A 15,189-nucleotide genomic window follows, 5' to 3' on the forward strand; every position below is an offset into this window, starting at 1 on the left:
ATAGATTACAAATCTAATAATTAAACTTACATACATGCAAATTAATCAAAACCTTAAAACATCCCAAAACAACTTCAAAACATGTATACCTAAATCATTTTTTAAATCACTAACCTTAAACAAATCTCAAACATGTTTCGGTTAGAAAGGGATGGCGTACTAGCCTACAATGAGTCAATGTTGGAATTGAAAGGAGAGAAAATAGCAGTAAAGTACTACCGTGTTCTTAGAGATGACTCAAATTCTATTTTCATATAACAAATATTAACTTAGGTGTTTTCGCAAACAAAATAAACTTTTTCTTCGTTGAATTAGACCGTATACGTACGTCACGTTGAAGCAAGTTGAATTATTCAATTTATTGCATCAAAGGTATAATCTATAGAATACTATAAAAATTAAACACACGAGTTTGATATTTACCTTTAATTAACTAGGTTGAGTAATTTATAGATTCACTCGATCTTCAGAATATTATTATTGTGGTACAAGTGGTACAGTCAGCTGGTTTTATTAGAATTCAAGAGTTTTAACACGTCTTGGAGCCAGATGTTTAAATATGTGCCAAAACTTTAACTTTAAATTAAATAAAAAAAAGACTGATAGATTATACTTGCTAATAACTGCTACTTTAGAAGAACTTATATTCAGGGGAACATTTCTATACAGTTTACATATGTTTTTAGATTTCTATAAATTTATTATGAACACAAACTAAGGTGCGCACACGTATAGACATATACATTGTGTGTGAATGCAGTAAATATTTCATAGAATACAAAGCATATTTGAAGTCTAACAGTAGACTTTAGGTACAAAATGACAACACAAGTTCAAGTTATACAAATTAATTTGTCCTCAAACTTGACTAACGTCACACTTGTCACCTATATTTATTTCATATAACAGTAGGCTATGTATATCTTTCATGTTTCTTATATATATGTAGAGGTGCACAACAAATGGTATAACCCAAACCAAAGAACCGGGTTGGTCAACTGGATATTTTATAATCGATTTCTAAAAAAAACAATGAATCTAACGGTGCTCAAGCTTCGTATAGAGCTTGAGCTCTCATAAATTAAATGATCAGATATCGAGTTAAGATGAACAAAGATTCAGCTTAGAAAAATCACGGATCCTTTGGGCCTGTAAAATAATGTTTTTTTAGTAAAATGAGTATAAGTTTTAAGTATTGTTTGTTTTTTCAGAGGTAAAATGTCTGCAGTCAGCGGACCACATCTGTAGGCATCCACTTTGGGCTTTAGAAAGCTTGACACAACCGATTATGAAGTGGGCAAAACCTTGAATAATCTTTGTTTTTATTTATTTATTATTTATTATTATTTTCTTTTATTAAAGACAAACAAAGAAAACAATGGATTTGGGTCTTTGATTCATTCGGGTCCAAAGGTTTCGATCAGTCAACGCTTATTCTTCTGGATCACAATGCTTCTCATTGTTTCTGATGGGCCAAGAAATGATAATGGGCTTCCATCCTATTGGGCTAAAATACCACCAAATAATTTGGGTCTTGAAACTCTTTCTACTTGGACATGATCAGTCGGCAAGTTTGTGCTTCACTACATCCAGCAACTCACAACAATTTTCTTTCTGGTATGTGTTATTGATTATTGTTGCATGAAAGAAAATTTTATTCATGGGCCTCTAGAGGTGTACAAAACTGGTTTTAAACCCAAATCGAACCGGTTTATAAACTAAACCGGTTTGGTCAACGGCCGGTCAAAACCGGTTTGACTCAAACCTGTTCGGTTTATAAACCGGATTAGAAGCAAGATAGGCCGGCTTGGTCAAGTCTGTTCGGTCCGGTGTATAAATCGGTTTTAAAAACTGGTTTTTCTCAAACCGATTCAGTTTTAAAACCGGTTTGGTAGATTTTAAAGGGAGCCGATCCTGAAACTGACGGTTGGGTGAAACCAGTTTTAAACCCAAACCGGTTCGGTTCGGTTTGCCTAAAACCGGGTTTTTTTGTACACCTCTATTTCATGCTACATGTAGAGTATGTCCCTAAAATGGGTCCGGCCATGGTTTTAGGACTAACACATAGAGGCCCATGAGAACCCTAGCCCACATGTTTCCATTGAAATGAATACTTTACCTCCATGGCCCCATACACGTTCATTTCTCAATTTCAAGTTCTTGATGATATCTTTATTAATTATTACTCACCTTTATATAATATTAACAAGAACAATAACAATAAATATACAGGTTCAACAATAGATATCAAGATCATTTGCGGATAGAACTTGAATGTAGCTTACTTGAAAACTGAAATAACACTTTATCAGGAATTCGACCATTGTGTTCACATCAATATACGTTGTTAGGCATTAATAGACCCTTATTTATTAATCACGCTATTGTTGAAGCCAAACTCTCTTATGTCATGTTATGTTATTCGAATGTCTACTTCAGATTTCATTTTGTTGCATTAAAATACCCGAACAATAAACAAGTATAAAACTAGTTTGTGTGACATAATTTGACAACATGCCTCGTTAATTAGTCACTTGTGCGCCCAACTTCGGATGTCATTTCATTTATTTTCCATACGTTTTTCCTCATCGTTCTTTTGTAACGTGTGACCTGCTTTCATTATGTTTGATTAGTTATTTTGAGTTTATTCAAACTAGGTTAATGTGAGTCTTATAAATTTGCTAACTTAGATATCGGTGATGATTGTAGTCAACTCATGTGAAAACCTAAATAACATAAGAGTTACAAGTAAGGTATCATTAACGCTATACAGTAATAAAAAACAAATTATACAATTTACATTCTATTTACAAAAAAAAAGTGAAAGACACGAAAATGAGTGATTAAATACTTCACTTATTCTTTTTAATTGCTAATTAAGTGATATTTCACCACATAAACCTTATTGTATCGAGTTATAGTGAAAGAAAACTTCATTACGCCACGTATGGTGTGTTGGCGTTGACATACGTTGGTTTGACCTTTAGCTTCTGTTTACGGCTGAAATACACAGCTTGGAAGCTAGGCATGAAATCCCACGTGTCAAACTCCCAATCAATTGCAACTTGACCCTTTCCAATATCCATCGGTGCCCGGCTCAAGTAATAACTTTCTTATTTTCTTCCAAGTTTAAAGACCTTCAAAATTTTCAACCCAATACAATTATTAATTCATTTGGGGTTGGATGGGGGGGGGTGGGGTGGGGGGGGGGGGTTGGGGTTGGGTTATAACACTAATATTAAACCCACTGTTAACATATTCGGCATCAATCCTTACGTTTATGTTTAATATAATAAGTTGTTGTAAACTTAAAAAAGTACAAGTGAGTCGAGCTCGAGTTTGAAAAACTATTAACAAACGAAACAGGGCCGGCTCCGAGAATTGAAAAAAAAAATTTGGAACGAAGGTGAAAAATATTGTGAGTCTTAAATAAAATGAGTATTTTATTGAGTTTATACAATTTAATTTTAAATGGGTTTAAAATATTCTCAGCCCATTCCTTACCATATATTTGCATTTATCATATAATTACATTAAAACCATGTATTTTTTTCTTGTTTAATTAAATAATATTTTTATACTTTTATCATTATATTTTTTTCTCTCCTCCACTTACAACCACTTTCAGAAAATATTAAAATATTATATTGTATTAATTGCGAAACCTCAAATTTAACTTTTCCATATAACATTTTCTCTCTATTCTATTCACAACCACTCATAAACATATCATATAATTTGCAAATCTACCTCAAATATTTTAAGGAACGGGTTGAGAATGCTCTTCCTTGGCTATGATTTAGGTTGTGTAAAAACTTATGTATAAAAATAGGCTTAAAAAAGTCTCAAATGTGACTATAACCTACAACCTTTTACTCAAGAGTCATACCACTTTGTCACTACGCCAAGCTAGTTGCCATTTAATTGAGTTTAAACATTAAATATACATAGCGCTTTTCTTAAAAATACATATTAATGAAAGGAGCAGGGCCGGCTCCAAGAATTTCGGGCCTAGCAAGGTGTCAAGCCGGGGGCCGTCGAACAGAGTTCGAAATTTATTGATCAAGCTTGAAATGAGCCAAGTTCAAAGCTAATAAAAGGTTTCTTGCTTGGGCTCCATATTCATCTTAGACAAGCTTGAAAATTAGTAACAACTCCCGACATGTGATTGATCAAGCCATCAAGTGACAAATACGAGTTGTACATTTTTTAAAATCACGAAAAACTTCTTCTTAATAAGATAATAATTCTCCACTAAAAATTAATAATGATCTCGCTTTTAGTCTCCCAAGTGTGCTGCTTTTCTTTGATTGCCTTCATTGCCTTCATAACTGAACTTTGAATACAAACTGACGTCACAAGAGGCATGCATCTGGTGGTGGTAAGGTGTCTCTATCTATCTATCTATCTATCTATCTATCTATCTATCTATCTATCTATCTCAGTCCTTAGAGTTGGAGTGTTCAAGTTCTACAAGTTACGTATATAATAGGTTTATGGGATTATTACTATGATAGTTAGCTTTAAAAAATTAAACATTAATCCGGCTGTTCAAATATGGGAAAAAAAACTCAGTAATTAACTTCATTTTATGAAATTTAAATTTGGCAACTGCATCAAATTAACATATTCTATGATAAGAATAAAAACAATAATGTAACATAAAAGAAAAATAATATTTGAGCAAGAAAGATACCAATCAATAGGCCAGTAAAGAGTATCACCACCAACACCTTCATGAGTGTCTCTCACCACCAGCTACACGTGAATTGTACATGATTTATTATGTGATGGACCATGCTAAAAACTTAGGTGGTTTTTTGTTTATTAGAGGTAAAATGTTTGCAACATGTGAAGTGTGGACCACATCTGCAAACATATGTAAAAGAACCAAATCTCTGTAAGAAAAATATTGCGCTTGTTTTTAACGTATGTAGACTGCTAATATAAACAGGTTGTGGCGGTGGACGATGGTGGTGGATGATGGTGGTAGACAATGATGGTGGGTTGTGGACGGTAATGGTGATTGATGGTGGTGGTGGGTGGTGGTGGCGGACGGTGGTTGGTGGGTGATGGTGGTGGTGGACAATAGGTGTTGGTAATCGGTACCAGCTAGTATGGTATTGATCCTAAATTTTTCAAAAACTTGGTACCGGTACCAAAAATGTTCGTTTGGTACCGGTAAGTACCGGCACCGAAGGCAAAAATTATGTAAATGCCGGTACCGATCACGAAATTCCATATGCCAAATTTTTTATAAACTTGATACGGTACCATTTGTATATCCCTATCCAGTAGCATTTTAAATTTCTGTGATATCTGTATTCCCTTCAAATAAATACAAACTAATTAAGAATATACCCCCTTTAATTAGCTATAAAAATGGTAATAAATATGTTCTTAATCTGGATCATCATCATTACAAAACTTAAATGTTTACCAGGACACTCTTCCTTTTATTTTCTGTTGCAAAAAGCGTGTTCTTTTTGACGCGTAGAAAGAATAAAACAAGAAGCAATACCATTATTCTATCTATTAAATATTAATAATGATCAAAATGTACAAATCTACATAGTATAGTACCAAATTGCAATAACATCTCAGTCAAGACTTTATAAAAGGTGATACATCATTTCCAAATCAAGCAAACAAATAAAATAAAAAATATATATTTATAATAACAAGAATACACACACATATATATATAGATAGATATACATACATTATACATACATATATTCCTGTGCCGGCATAACGCCATTACAACACCTGTCATAAAACCTTGAACAAGCTGCCAAAGCTTCAAACCACGTCTTCTCTCCTAGGTAGGGTACATTTAATTCTCATATATTTAATAATAATATTTAATTCATAATCTTCATGCAATTGCATTAAATTCCGGTATCGGTTTTCATTATTCGTTTGTTTCAATGCGATTTGATTATTACGATCACGGAATATTTGCGTACACGAAAACTAATGGATCTGTTTAGTTTAATTTTGCGATCTGGTGATCGAGGTGACTTAACGTTCGCATGCCTTAATGTGTGATTGTGATATATGGTTGATATTGATGGAGTGGTTTAGGGTTTAAGTTTGGATTTGTGTATGCATGATTGCATGTTGCTGGAATTTGGATACTAATTGGTAAAATGCTGTTGAATTTTGACTATTGAGTAAGTTGTTCATGTTTGTTCGCTGTTTAGACTGCTAATTTGAGGATTTGATTGGTTCACACTAACACAAGCTTAATTTCACTCTGTTTGTACCAAATTCAGACCTAGATTTGGTATTTTGCTCACGCGTAGCTCCTTAAGGCTCGAGCTCGGCTCGTTTTTAACTTAAGAGGGCTCGTTAAAGCTCTGTTTATATAGCTCGGTCGGGCTTGGCTCGTTTATTATTTATTCAGTTATTTATTTATTTATATATTTTTATAATTAAATACCTATATATATATAATTATGATATTTTATTGTTTTTATATATAGTATAGTATATAATTTAATAATAGTTTTTATATAAACATATCAAATAAAAATTTTATAAATAAAAAGCTTGTTTAGGCTAGTGAGCTGGCAAGGGCTTGATATGTGAAGCTCAGGTTCAAGCTCGTTTATTCATTGAGCCTCAATAAGATCTCGGGCTCTGGCTCATTTGAGCTCGCCTCAGTTCAAGTTTTTAACGAGCCAATATCGAGTAGCTTGGCTTGTTTGCACCCCTACACCTACTGCTTCTCAAATAGCAATTTAATTTGTGTTTTCTGAATTGATATTTGGCTCGCAACAATATTTCAATTGACTTGATAGGATGAGTTCATCTTTGTGATAATGCTAGATTGATTTATTGGGTTTGATTTTCATATTTTCATGTATTTTTGCTTACATGTTATATCTGAATAAGATGCATCTGATTATAATCAATTGGCAGTTTTGCAGTGAGATTGATGGGATATATGTTATATGCAGTGCTCTGAGTACAAGTTAGTTTAGTGGTTTTGGTTTATTATAACTATGGGTCATGAAGTTCAGTATATATTGGAATCCAAAAGATTAGTACGGCTAGTGGCAGTGGTATTTGAAGTGGTTATAATGTTCCAGTACTTTGAATTCCCATATGGTAATGTTGCGTCTTCTATTTTTACCATCGGTCGGGTGCAACCATCAGTCAGTCAAACTCAAACTCGAACCAACCAAACTGAAACCGAAACCTCGTCAGAAATCCCCAAATCATTAGGCAACATTACCATTTTTGATGTCACCAATCACACAATGCCTATTGATACACTTGATAATGGTAATGATACTGTCATTGAGAGCAGTAATCCATCAAATGATTCAATTACTAGTCCACCACCTAGTGAACCACCAGCTGCTTCAACACTCCCAACAACAGTTAATGAAACGGTAATATCTCCTTCGGTAGCTTTGGAAAATAATACCTCTAAACCAGAAGTAAATGCACCGAATTTGGACCCTGGTTTAAAGAAGCCTGCAACATCAGAGAACAGTCCTGCCATGTCAGCTGGTGAGTCACCAGTAAAGGAAGTTTCTGAATCAGAGAACCATCCTGCCAAGTCAGCTGGCGAGTCACCGGTGAAGGAAGCTTCTCCATCAGAGAACACTCCTGCCATGTCAGCTGGTGAGTCACCAGTGAAGAAAGTCCCGCCAGTGAAACCAGTTCCTCCGAAGCCAATTGGAGACGTTGTGACAATTTCTGATATGCATGACATTTTACTTTATAATCGCGCTACGGTTCGTTCAATGGTATGCATGTTCTTGTACATTTCTTGTTATTCGAATGTGAGTTATTCGGATTTTACATTTCTGAAACCGAATTCGAATAGTTCAAAACTGATTTGAATATAAATGTTTGAATTAGTGAAAAAATATGAAGTAAATAATATCTGTAAAAATATGTATTTTTTATAAAAAATAAAATAATTTTCAAATAATTGGGTCGGGCCGGGTTGGTTCAAAATTCATAGATTCGAATTTGATTTTAATACCAAATTCAAGATTCGGTTATAAAAAGGACCCTATTGAAATATTCGAAACCAGAGTTCAAATTTGTTATTCGAATTGAATTTCGGGTTTTTCAAGTCCTAACGGAATAACGAACACCCCTATGGACATGTTTATTACAATTACATATGCAACTTTATTCTTTGCAGAAGCCACAATGGCCTTCACCGGTTGACCAAGAACTACTAGATGCAAAACTACAAATCGAGAACGCTCCAGTAAACCACAATGACCGTTCACTATACCCTCCTTTGTATCGTTTCAAAATTTAAAACGTAAGAAAAACACAAATCTAATTCCCAATATCTTATTTCTTATATCTTGTTTCTTGACTGAACACTTTACAAAATGCAGGAGCTATGAATTAATGGAAAAGATTCTAAAGGTTTACGTTTACAAAGAGGGTGAAAAACCAATATTCCATCAGCCACAATCGGAGCTAAGTGGGATTTATGCATCTGAAGGATGGATCATGAAACATATGCAAGAAAACAAACAATTTGTTACTCATAATATAAAAGAAGCCCATTTGTTTTATATTCCTTTTAGTTCAAGAATGCTGGAAGAAAAGTTATATGTGAGGGGGTCCGGAAGTCGGGACAACATGGTGCAGTATTTGAAGGATTATATTCATTTGATTTCTGAGAGATATGATTCGTAGAATAGGACCGGTGGGTCCGATCATTTTCTCGTTGCTTGCCATGATTGGGTAAGCGCTTTGATCTATATTGTTAATGTTAATGATACGGAGGTTTCGTTTAGGGGTGTGAAGTATTTGGTTTCAAATCAGTTCAACCGAAAACCAAACCTACACTGTTTAAAACCGAACCAATGAGCACCCATCTTATTAAAGTTTCTGGTTTGAAACCGAAACTGTTTAAAATCAAACTGAATAACATATTTGGTTTGTAAACTAAACTTGAATAGGTAAATTGGTTTTTAAAATTTTCTTATTTATAATGGCCCATTAAACATAAGCGCATTACAAAACCGAGGAAACTGAATTGAGGAACTCGAAATTTGAACTGATGAGCACCCATTTTGTTAAAGATTGAGTTTTCGGGTTTGAAACCGAAACCACAATCAAACTGAGTTAGAATTCGGCTTTTGGGTCAGTTTACTAATTTTAAATTCAGTTGGCTCTTTTTGGTTTCTGGTTTGGATTTTGTTCTGTTTGGTTTTCCACTTTTCCTATTTTTGCCATTTGAGCTTGAAATTACTGGGCCAAAAAATATTGGCCCAAAATGAGTTTGGGCCTTATTTTTATTAATTAATAAATATTTTATTATTATATATCTGAGCTAAAATTTTTGGGTTATACTATTGATTAAATTCTTATAAATTATATAAAAGTTAAACACATAAATTTGAGAATCTATAATTTGGTTTGGTTTGTTTTTTTCAGTTTCTATTACACTATTACATGCAAAACCATAAATGAACCGGAAGTTCGGTTATTACAAAAACATAAACATAAAAAAAACTTTTATATTTTCAGGCTACAGACGAAACAAGATTATCAATGAACAGTTGCATACGTGCTCTATGCAATTCAGATGTCGGTAAGGAACATTTCGAACTAGGAAAAGACGTATCTCTCGCCGAAACATACGTCCGCTCACCTCAAAACCCCTTACGCGAAATCGGCGGGAAACCCTCTTCCCAACGTACGATTCTCGCTTTCTTTGCGGGCCAAATGCACGGTGAAACCCGCCCGATCCTTTTAAAACACTGGGAAAACAAAGATCCTGATAGAAAATCTTTAAAAAACTTCCAAACTCCAAAGGCAATAAAAACTATATCAATTACATGAAAAGCAGCAAGTATTGTATATGCGCAAAAGGTTATGAAGTCAACAGTCCACGGGTCGTAGAGGCCCTATTTCACGAGTGCGCCTCCATTTTTTGAGATTTTGAACTGGGAGTCGTTTGCGGTTTTCGTTTTGGAAAAAGATATCCCGAATTTGAAGAATATTCTTTTGTCGATATCAGACCGCAGGTATTCGGTGATGCAACAAAGAGTTAAGAAGGTGCAACAACATTTTCTGTGGCATGTTAAGCCTGTGAAGTATGATATATTTCATATGATATTGCATTCTATATGGTACAATAGAGTTTTTAGAGTATATCCGGTTGGTTAAGGTTTCTATGTTTTGAGCATTGTTGTGAATAGATTTGTCATTTGTTGAGTTCCAAACTTCCAATAAGTTGTCATATCATTTTTAATGAAATAGATTATAAGTCGTTTAGATTTTTTTTATTTTAATCTTGTTTTATTCTAATAATTGCTGTAGTTTTGAAATATTAGCATGACTTGTTATGGTAACACATCATGCGTGCCATAATGTTTCATGAGTTGTGTTTGCATAATCATATTAGTCAGGGTCGTCTCCGATAATTTAAATACCTCGGCTGAGTAAATAAAAAAAAGGCTCGTATGCAAGGACGAAGCTTCCTTAGGGCCCAGGGTGGCCTCGCTCCCTGTTTTTTTGCGCTGTAGTGTAAATTGACCATTTATTCGTCCGAAAATTTATATACGTAGTGTACATTTACCTGTGTTTGACAAAAAAGTTGAGTCCGGCCCCCCTCGTTTAAGATTTTTTTAAAATACATTTTGAGTCAGCCCCCCCCCCCCCTCCCCCGACGAACTTGTCCAAGCTTCGCCACTGCTCGTATGCCTTAACGAAAATTTTTTATATTCGTTGGTGTACATGGCTAAGACTTTTATCGACTGGTTTATTATAAGCAGAAATCATTATGAGCATGTACTTATCTGATAAACCATAGGAAATAACCTTATTTTTAACACAAAAAAACATATATATATATATATATATATATATGTAATATGTATTTGTGCCCCGGCAGATGATGCGGCCCGCACATCCTCCGAGCCTCCCCTAATATTAGTCGTATGATATGTTACAAAGTTACAATGACACAAAAGTCACAAAAGTGACGGATGTGGCCACGCGCACTACTGGCATAGCCATACCACCCACATTATGTTGTCAGATGGTGTGTATATATAGTACCAAATTTTCTTTATTAAGGGTCACTATTATTTTTATAAACACAATAATTTTTATACAAGATGGTCAACAAAAATGACACGTGAAGCTGCCTTAAGAAATTGGTCACAAAACTAATCGGTAGATTCATTGACCGTTCATCAGTTGATTTAGTAGACAATCAACTATTATTACAAAACAGACCTTAGACTTGGAGTTATTACAAAGACACCCTAGACTAATTGACACGTATCATCAATAAATGGGTATGACTTTACACGTGTACTGGCTACTGACACAAAACTATTTATGTTGTAGGAGATGAAAGTAACAACCTTCTATTTTGTTTTTATCCTTTTATTTTCTATTTACTAGCATTCAAATTCCCAACTTTCAACCATGCATCAATACTTAATACTATTTTTATATAATAACTAATTAATATCTTTTTCACTATTCCCGATTACACTGACTGTTAACAAATCATTATAATAATAATAATAATAATAATAATAATAATAAACTCAGATACTTTGGTACAATTATTATTATTATTGAAACTTGTAATTACAGAATAATCTGCGGCTGATTCAGGAAGCTTCGTGATCACAGGTGCTGTTCATACATCAATAATTAGATAAATTAACTCAATTATAGTATTATTCAGTTTAATTTTGATCATTCGATGTAAAATTCATATATAGTGTTAATTACACAGGCTGAGATTCAAATGGACTGGAAACTCAGAAGTAGTTTTTTTTTTTTTTTTTGATGATTGATTAAGAAAATTACTGTCATTAATAGTTAAGTTGAGTTATTATGATTATATGTTAAGCTACCAATTATGTTCTTCAGTATATGATTAATATTATTAGGATGATTGAATAAGCAGTTTATTTATTGTCACTTTAGTTTGATTAATGGTGAATTTTGTGTTATGATTCTAGATTAAGCAGTCATTTATGATCTTCGGTATATGACTTTTGTTATTCGGATAGATTGAATTGGCATATTATTGCCACTTCTGCTTGATTAATGGTGAATTTTGAGGTATGATATTCCCATTAAGCTGTCAATTATGTTCTTCAGCATATCATTTTTGTTATTTGGATGATTGCATAAGCAGATTACAGTCACTTCTGCTTGATTAATCGATAATTTGGAGTTACAATTCTAGGTTAACCTGGCAGTTATGTTTCAGTGTATGATTTTTGTTATTTGGATGATTGAATAAGCATAATATATTTTGAGTTATGATTCTAGATTAAGGTGTCAGTTATATTCTTCATTATATGTTTTTTTGTTATTGTCTATCCTTCAATGCACTTTGGTTATATTTGAGTAAACATTTTGCGGCTTGATAACTAAAATTGATAATAATACCTATATTTTAGGGGAATTCTTGAGGGCCAATTTGCTTGGAGAACAATTTATATTATATACAAATGGGCCATGGATTTCAACATATATTGGGAATTCAAAGATTGGCATACTTTGGGGGAGCGGTGTTTGCTGTTATAATAATGTTGCAGTATTTTGAGTTTCCTTATGGTGATGTTATATCATCTTTATTTTCTGCTAGCAAGATGCATAAAGCCAATGGTACAAACAGTACTGGTAGCATTAGCAATTGCTCTACTGATAATGCTACTCGTGTTTTACCACCACCTCAAATTCTCTTAGATTCCAACATGTCTGAAACATACAAAAATGTATCCAATTTGATTCATAGTTTCACAAAAAATGAATCATCAACTAGAGATACGGTCCCATCAGCCAATTTATCCGCTGCGACTAAAGTCCGTCGTAGGAAGCAACCGATGAAAGTAGTGTCGGTTTCTGATATGCGTGTTATTTTAGCCCGTAATCGTGTTTCATCTCATTCAATGGTATAAAGCTTCTTGAACTCATTATGCTGATTTTTGTTGTTTTAACTTTTTACATGATTTCACATATATTTATGTAGAAACCGCTTTGGACTTCAAGAGCTGATCAAGAATTACTGAATGCAAAGATGCAAATGGAGAATGCTTCGTTTAATGAAGATGATCATACCCTTTATCCTTCAGTGTTCCGTAATATATCATTATTTAGGAGGTAAACATACTATTTCATGTGTTTTTAATCTTTGACCTTCACGTGTATCCTTTTTACACAAATTCATGCTAAAATTGCTTATTTTCGCATAAATGCATAATCCGAATATAACATATGGCTCATTTTAATACAGGAGTTATGAATTAATGGAAAAAACACTCAAAGTTTACATCTACAAAGAAGGTGAAAAGCCAATATTCCACCAGCCCGGGGCGGTTATGAAGGGAATATATGCATCTGAAGGATGGTTTATGATGCAAATGAAATCAAGCAAAAGATTCATTACAAGAAAACCAAAACAAGCCCATTTGTTTTACATTCCTTATAGCTCTAAATTATTAAAAGCAACTTTATCACCCAACTCCTATAATCGGGAAAGCGTGGTACCGTATTTGAAGAACTATATTGACATGATCTCAGGGAGATACATTTTCTGGAATAGAACCGGTGGGGCTGACCATTTTCTTGTTGCCTGTCATGATTGGGTAAGCCATGATGTAGCGGTCAAAAAGGTTAGCTTTAGAGTACGGGTCCGAATGGGTTTGTCTGTTTTCGGTAGGGGTGTGAATGAAACTGAAAAACCGATCCGCAACCGAAAAAACTGAACACAAACAAAAACCGATGGTTTGGCTTTTTGTTTCCATGAAAACGGAATTTTTGGTTCAGGTTCGGTTTTGCATGTAATTAAAACCGAAAAAACCGAACCAAACTGAATTTATAGATTCTCATTTTTCATTAAAAATGTTAAGTAGTTTTTAAGAATTTAATAAATAGTGTAACCCAAGTATTTTAGCATAAATGTATAATAACCAATTAATTGTTAAGTAACAAAACTATCTAAGCCCAAAGTGTTGGACCCAAGTTCATTATTTTGGGCCAATTTTTTTGACCCAAGAACTTGAAGCCCAAATGGTAAAACCCAACAAACCGAATCGAATGGTTTTCCAAAACTTATGGTTTGAATCCAACACCAACCCATGCACACCCTAGTTTATCATTTTATATTTTTGTTTTTAGTTTCTTTAATAAATAACGTGCTACATATTAGAAAGGTGTAGGAATTTTTTTTATATATTACCCATTTGACTAGTTTGGCCTGTTTTGACTAGTTTGACCAATTTAGCCCCCATTTGACTAGCTTGACCAATTTGGCCTGTTTGACCCATTTGGCCCGTTTGACCCATTTGGCTCATTTACCGCTTGGCCGGTTTGATTAGCTTGATCCATTTGGCTTCTTTGACTTGTTTGGGCCATTTAACTAGCTTGACCGATTTGGCCCGCTTGAACTTTTTAGCTTATTCTGTTATTCACTTATTTGCATCTGACTTTCTGCTTTTATATTCAATTTCAAGGCGCCAGACGAAACAACGCGATTCATGGGTACCTGCATAAGAGCCATATGCAACACAGACATCCAAAAATCAGGTTTCGAGTTGGGAAAAGACGTTTCTCTCCCTGAAACAAACATTCGTTATCCTCAAAACCCATTACAAAATCTTGGAGGTAAACCGCCATCCAAACGCCCCATTTTTGCTTTCTTTGCTGGCAAAATGCACGGCTACCTTCGTCCAATCCTCTTACGCCACTGGGAAAACAAAGATCCAGACATGAAAATCTTTAAAAAACTTCCAAAAGTCAAAGACGACAAAAACTATGTTGACTTTATGAAAAACAGCAAGTTTTGTATATGTGCTAAAGGTTCTGAAGTCAGCAGTCCTAGAGTTGTGGAGGCTATTTTCTATGAATGTGTTCCCGTGATCATATCCGATAACTTTGTCCCACCGTTTTTTGAGGTTTTGGATTGGGAATCGTTTGCGGTTTTTGTGCCTGAGAAAGATATCCCGGATTTGAAAAATATTCTTCTTTCGATACCGAGAAACAAGTATTTGCAAATGCAGAAAAGAGTTAAAGAGGTACAACAGCATTTTCTTTGGCATGTTAAGCCAGTTAAGTATGACATTTTTCATATGATACTACATTCAATATGGTATACTAGAGTTGCTAGATTAAAGTAAACCGCTAGGTGGTTTATTTAAACATCTTGTAAATAGTAAATACATT

General features: G+C 34.0%; 1 protein-coding gene and 1 pseudogene across 4 annotated transcripts; both read left to right on the plus strand.

The window, feature by feature from the left end:
- Window positions 1–6,834: 6,834 nt before the first annotated feature.
- LOC143622845 (putative glycosyltransferase At5g03795) lies at window positions 6,835–10,255 on the plus strand (annotated as a pseudogene). Its single transcript, XR_013151789.1, has 4 exons — window positions 6,835–7,763; window positions 8,171–8,296; window positions 8,376–8,730; window positions 9,520–10,255. The product of XR_013151789.1 is annotated as a putative glycosyltransferase At5g03795 (transcript).
- Window positions 10,256–11,605: 1,350 nt separating this feature from the next.
- Window positions 11,606–15,143, plus strand: LOC143623021 (putative glycosyltransferase At5g03795). 3 transcript variants are annotated; one of them, XM_077094026.1, is made up of 5 exons: window positions 11,606–11,643; window positions 12,426–12,920; window positions 12,998–13,128; window positions 13,262–13,613; window positions 14,481–15,143. In XM_077094026.1, exons 2-5 carry the CDS (start codon window positions 12,477–12,479, stop codon window positions 15,141–15,143), a joined length of 1,590 nt encoding a protein of 529 aa, XP_076950141.1. In that variant the 5' UTR covers window positions 11,606–11,643; window positions 12,426–12,476. The 3 variants fall into 3 exon arrangements, with proteins under 3 accessions (XP_076950141.1, XP_076950143.1, XP_076950140.1); XM_077094028.1 differs by lacking the exon at window positions 11,606–11,643 and having other exon boundaries at window positions 12,336–12,633; window positions 12,715–12,920; XM_077094025.1 differs by lacking the exon at window positions 11,606–11,643 and having other exon boundaries at window positions 12,336–12,920.
- The last annotated feature ends 46 nt before the right edge of the window (window positions 15,144–15,189 follow it).

The sequence above is a fragment of the Bidens hawaiensis genome, unplaced genomic scaffold (assembly GCF_021521415.1).
Source record: "Bidens hawaiensis isolate Kalapana, Puna unplaced genomic scaffold, B.hawaiensis_p1.1 tig00003244_1, whole genome shotgun sequence".
Lineage (NCBI taxonomy): Eukaryota > Viridiplantae > Streptophyta > Magnoliopsida > Asterales > Asteraceae > Bidens > Bidens hawaiensis.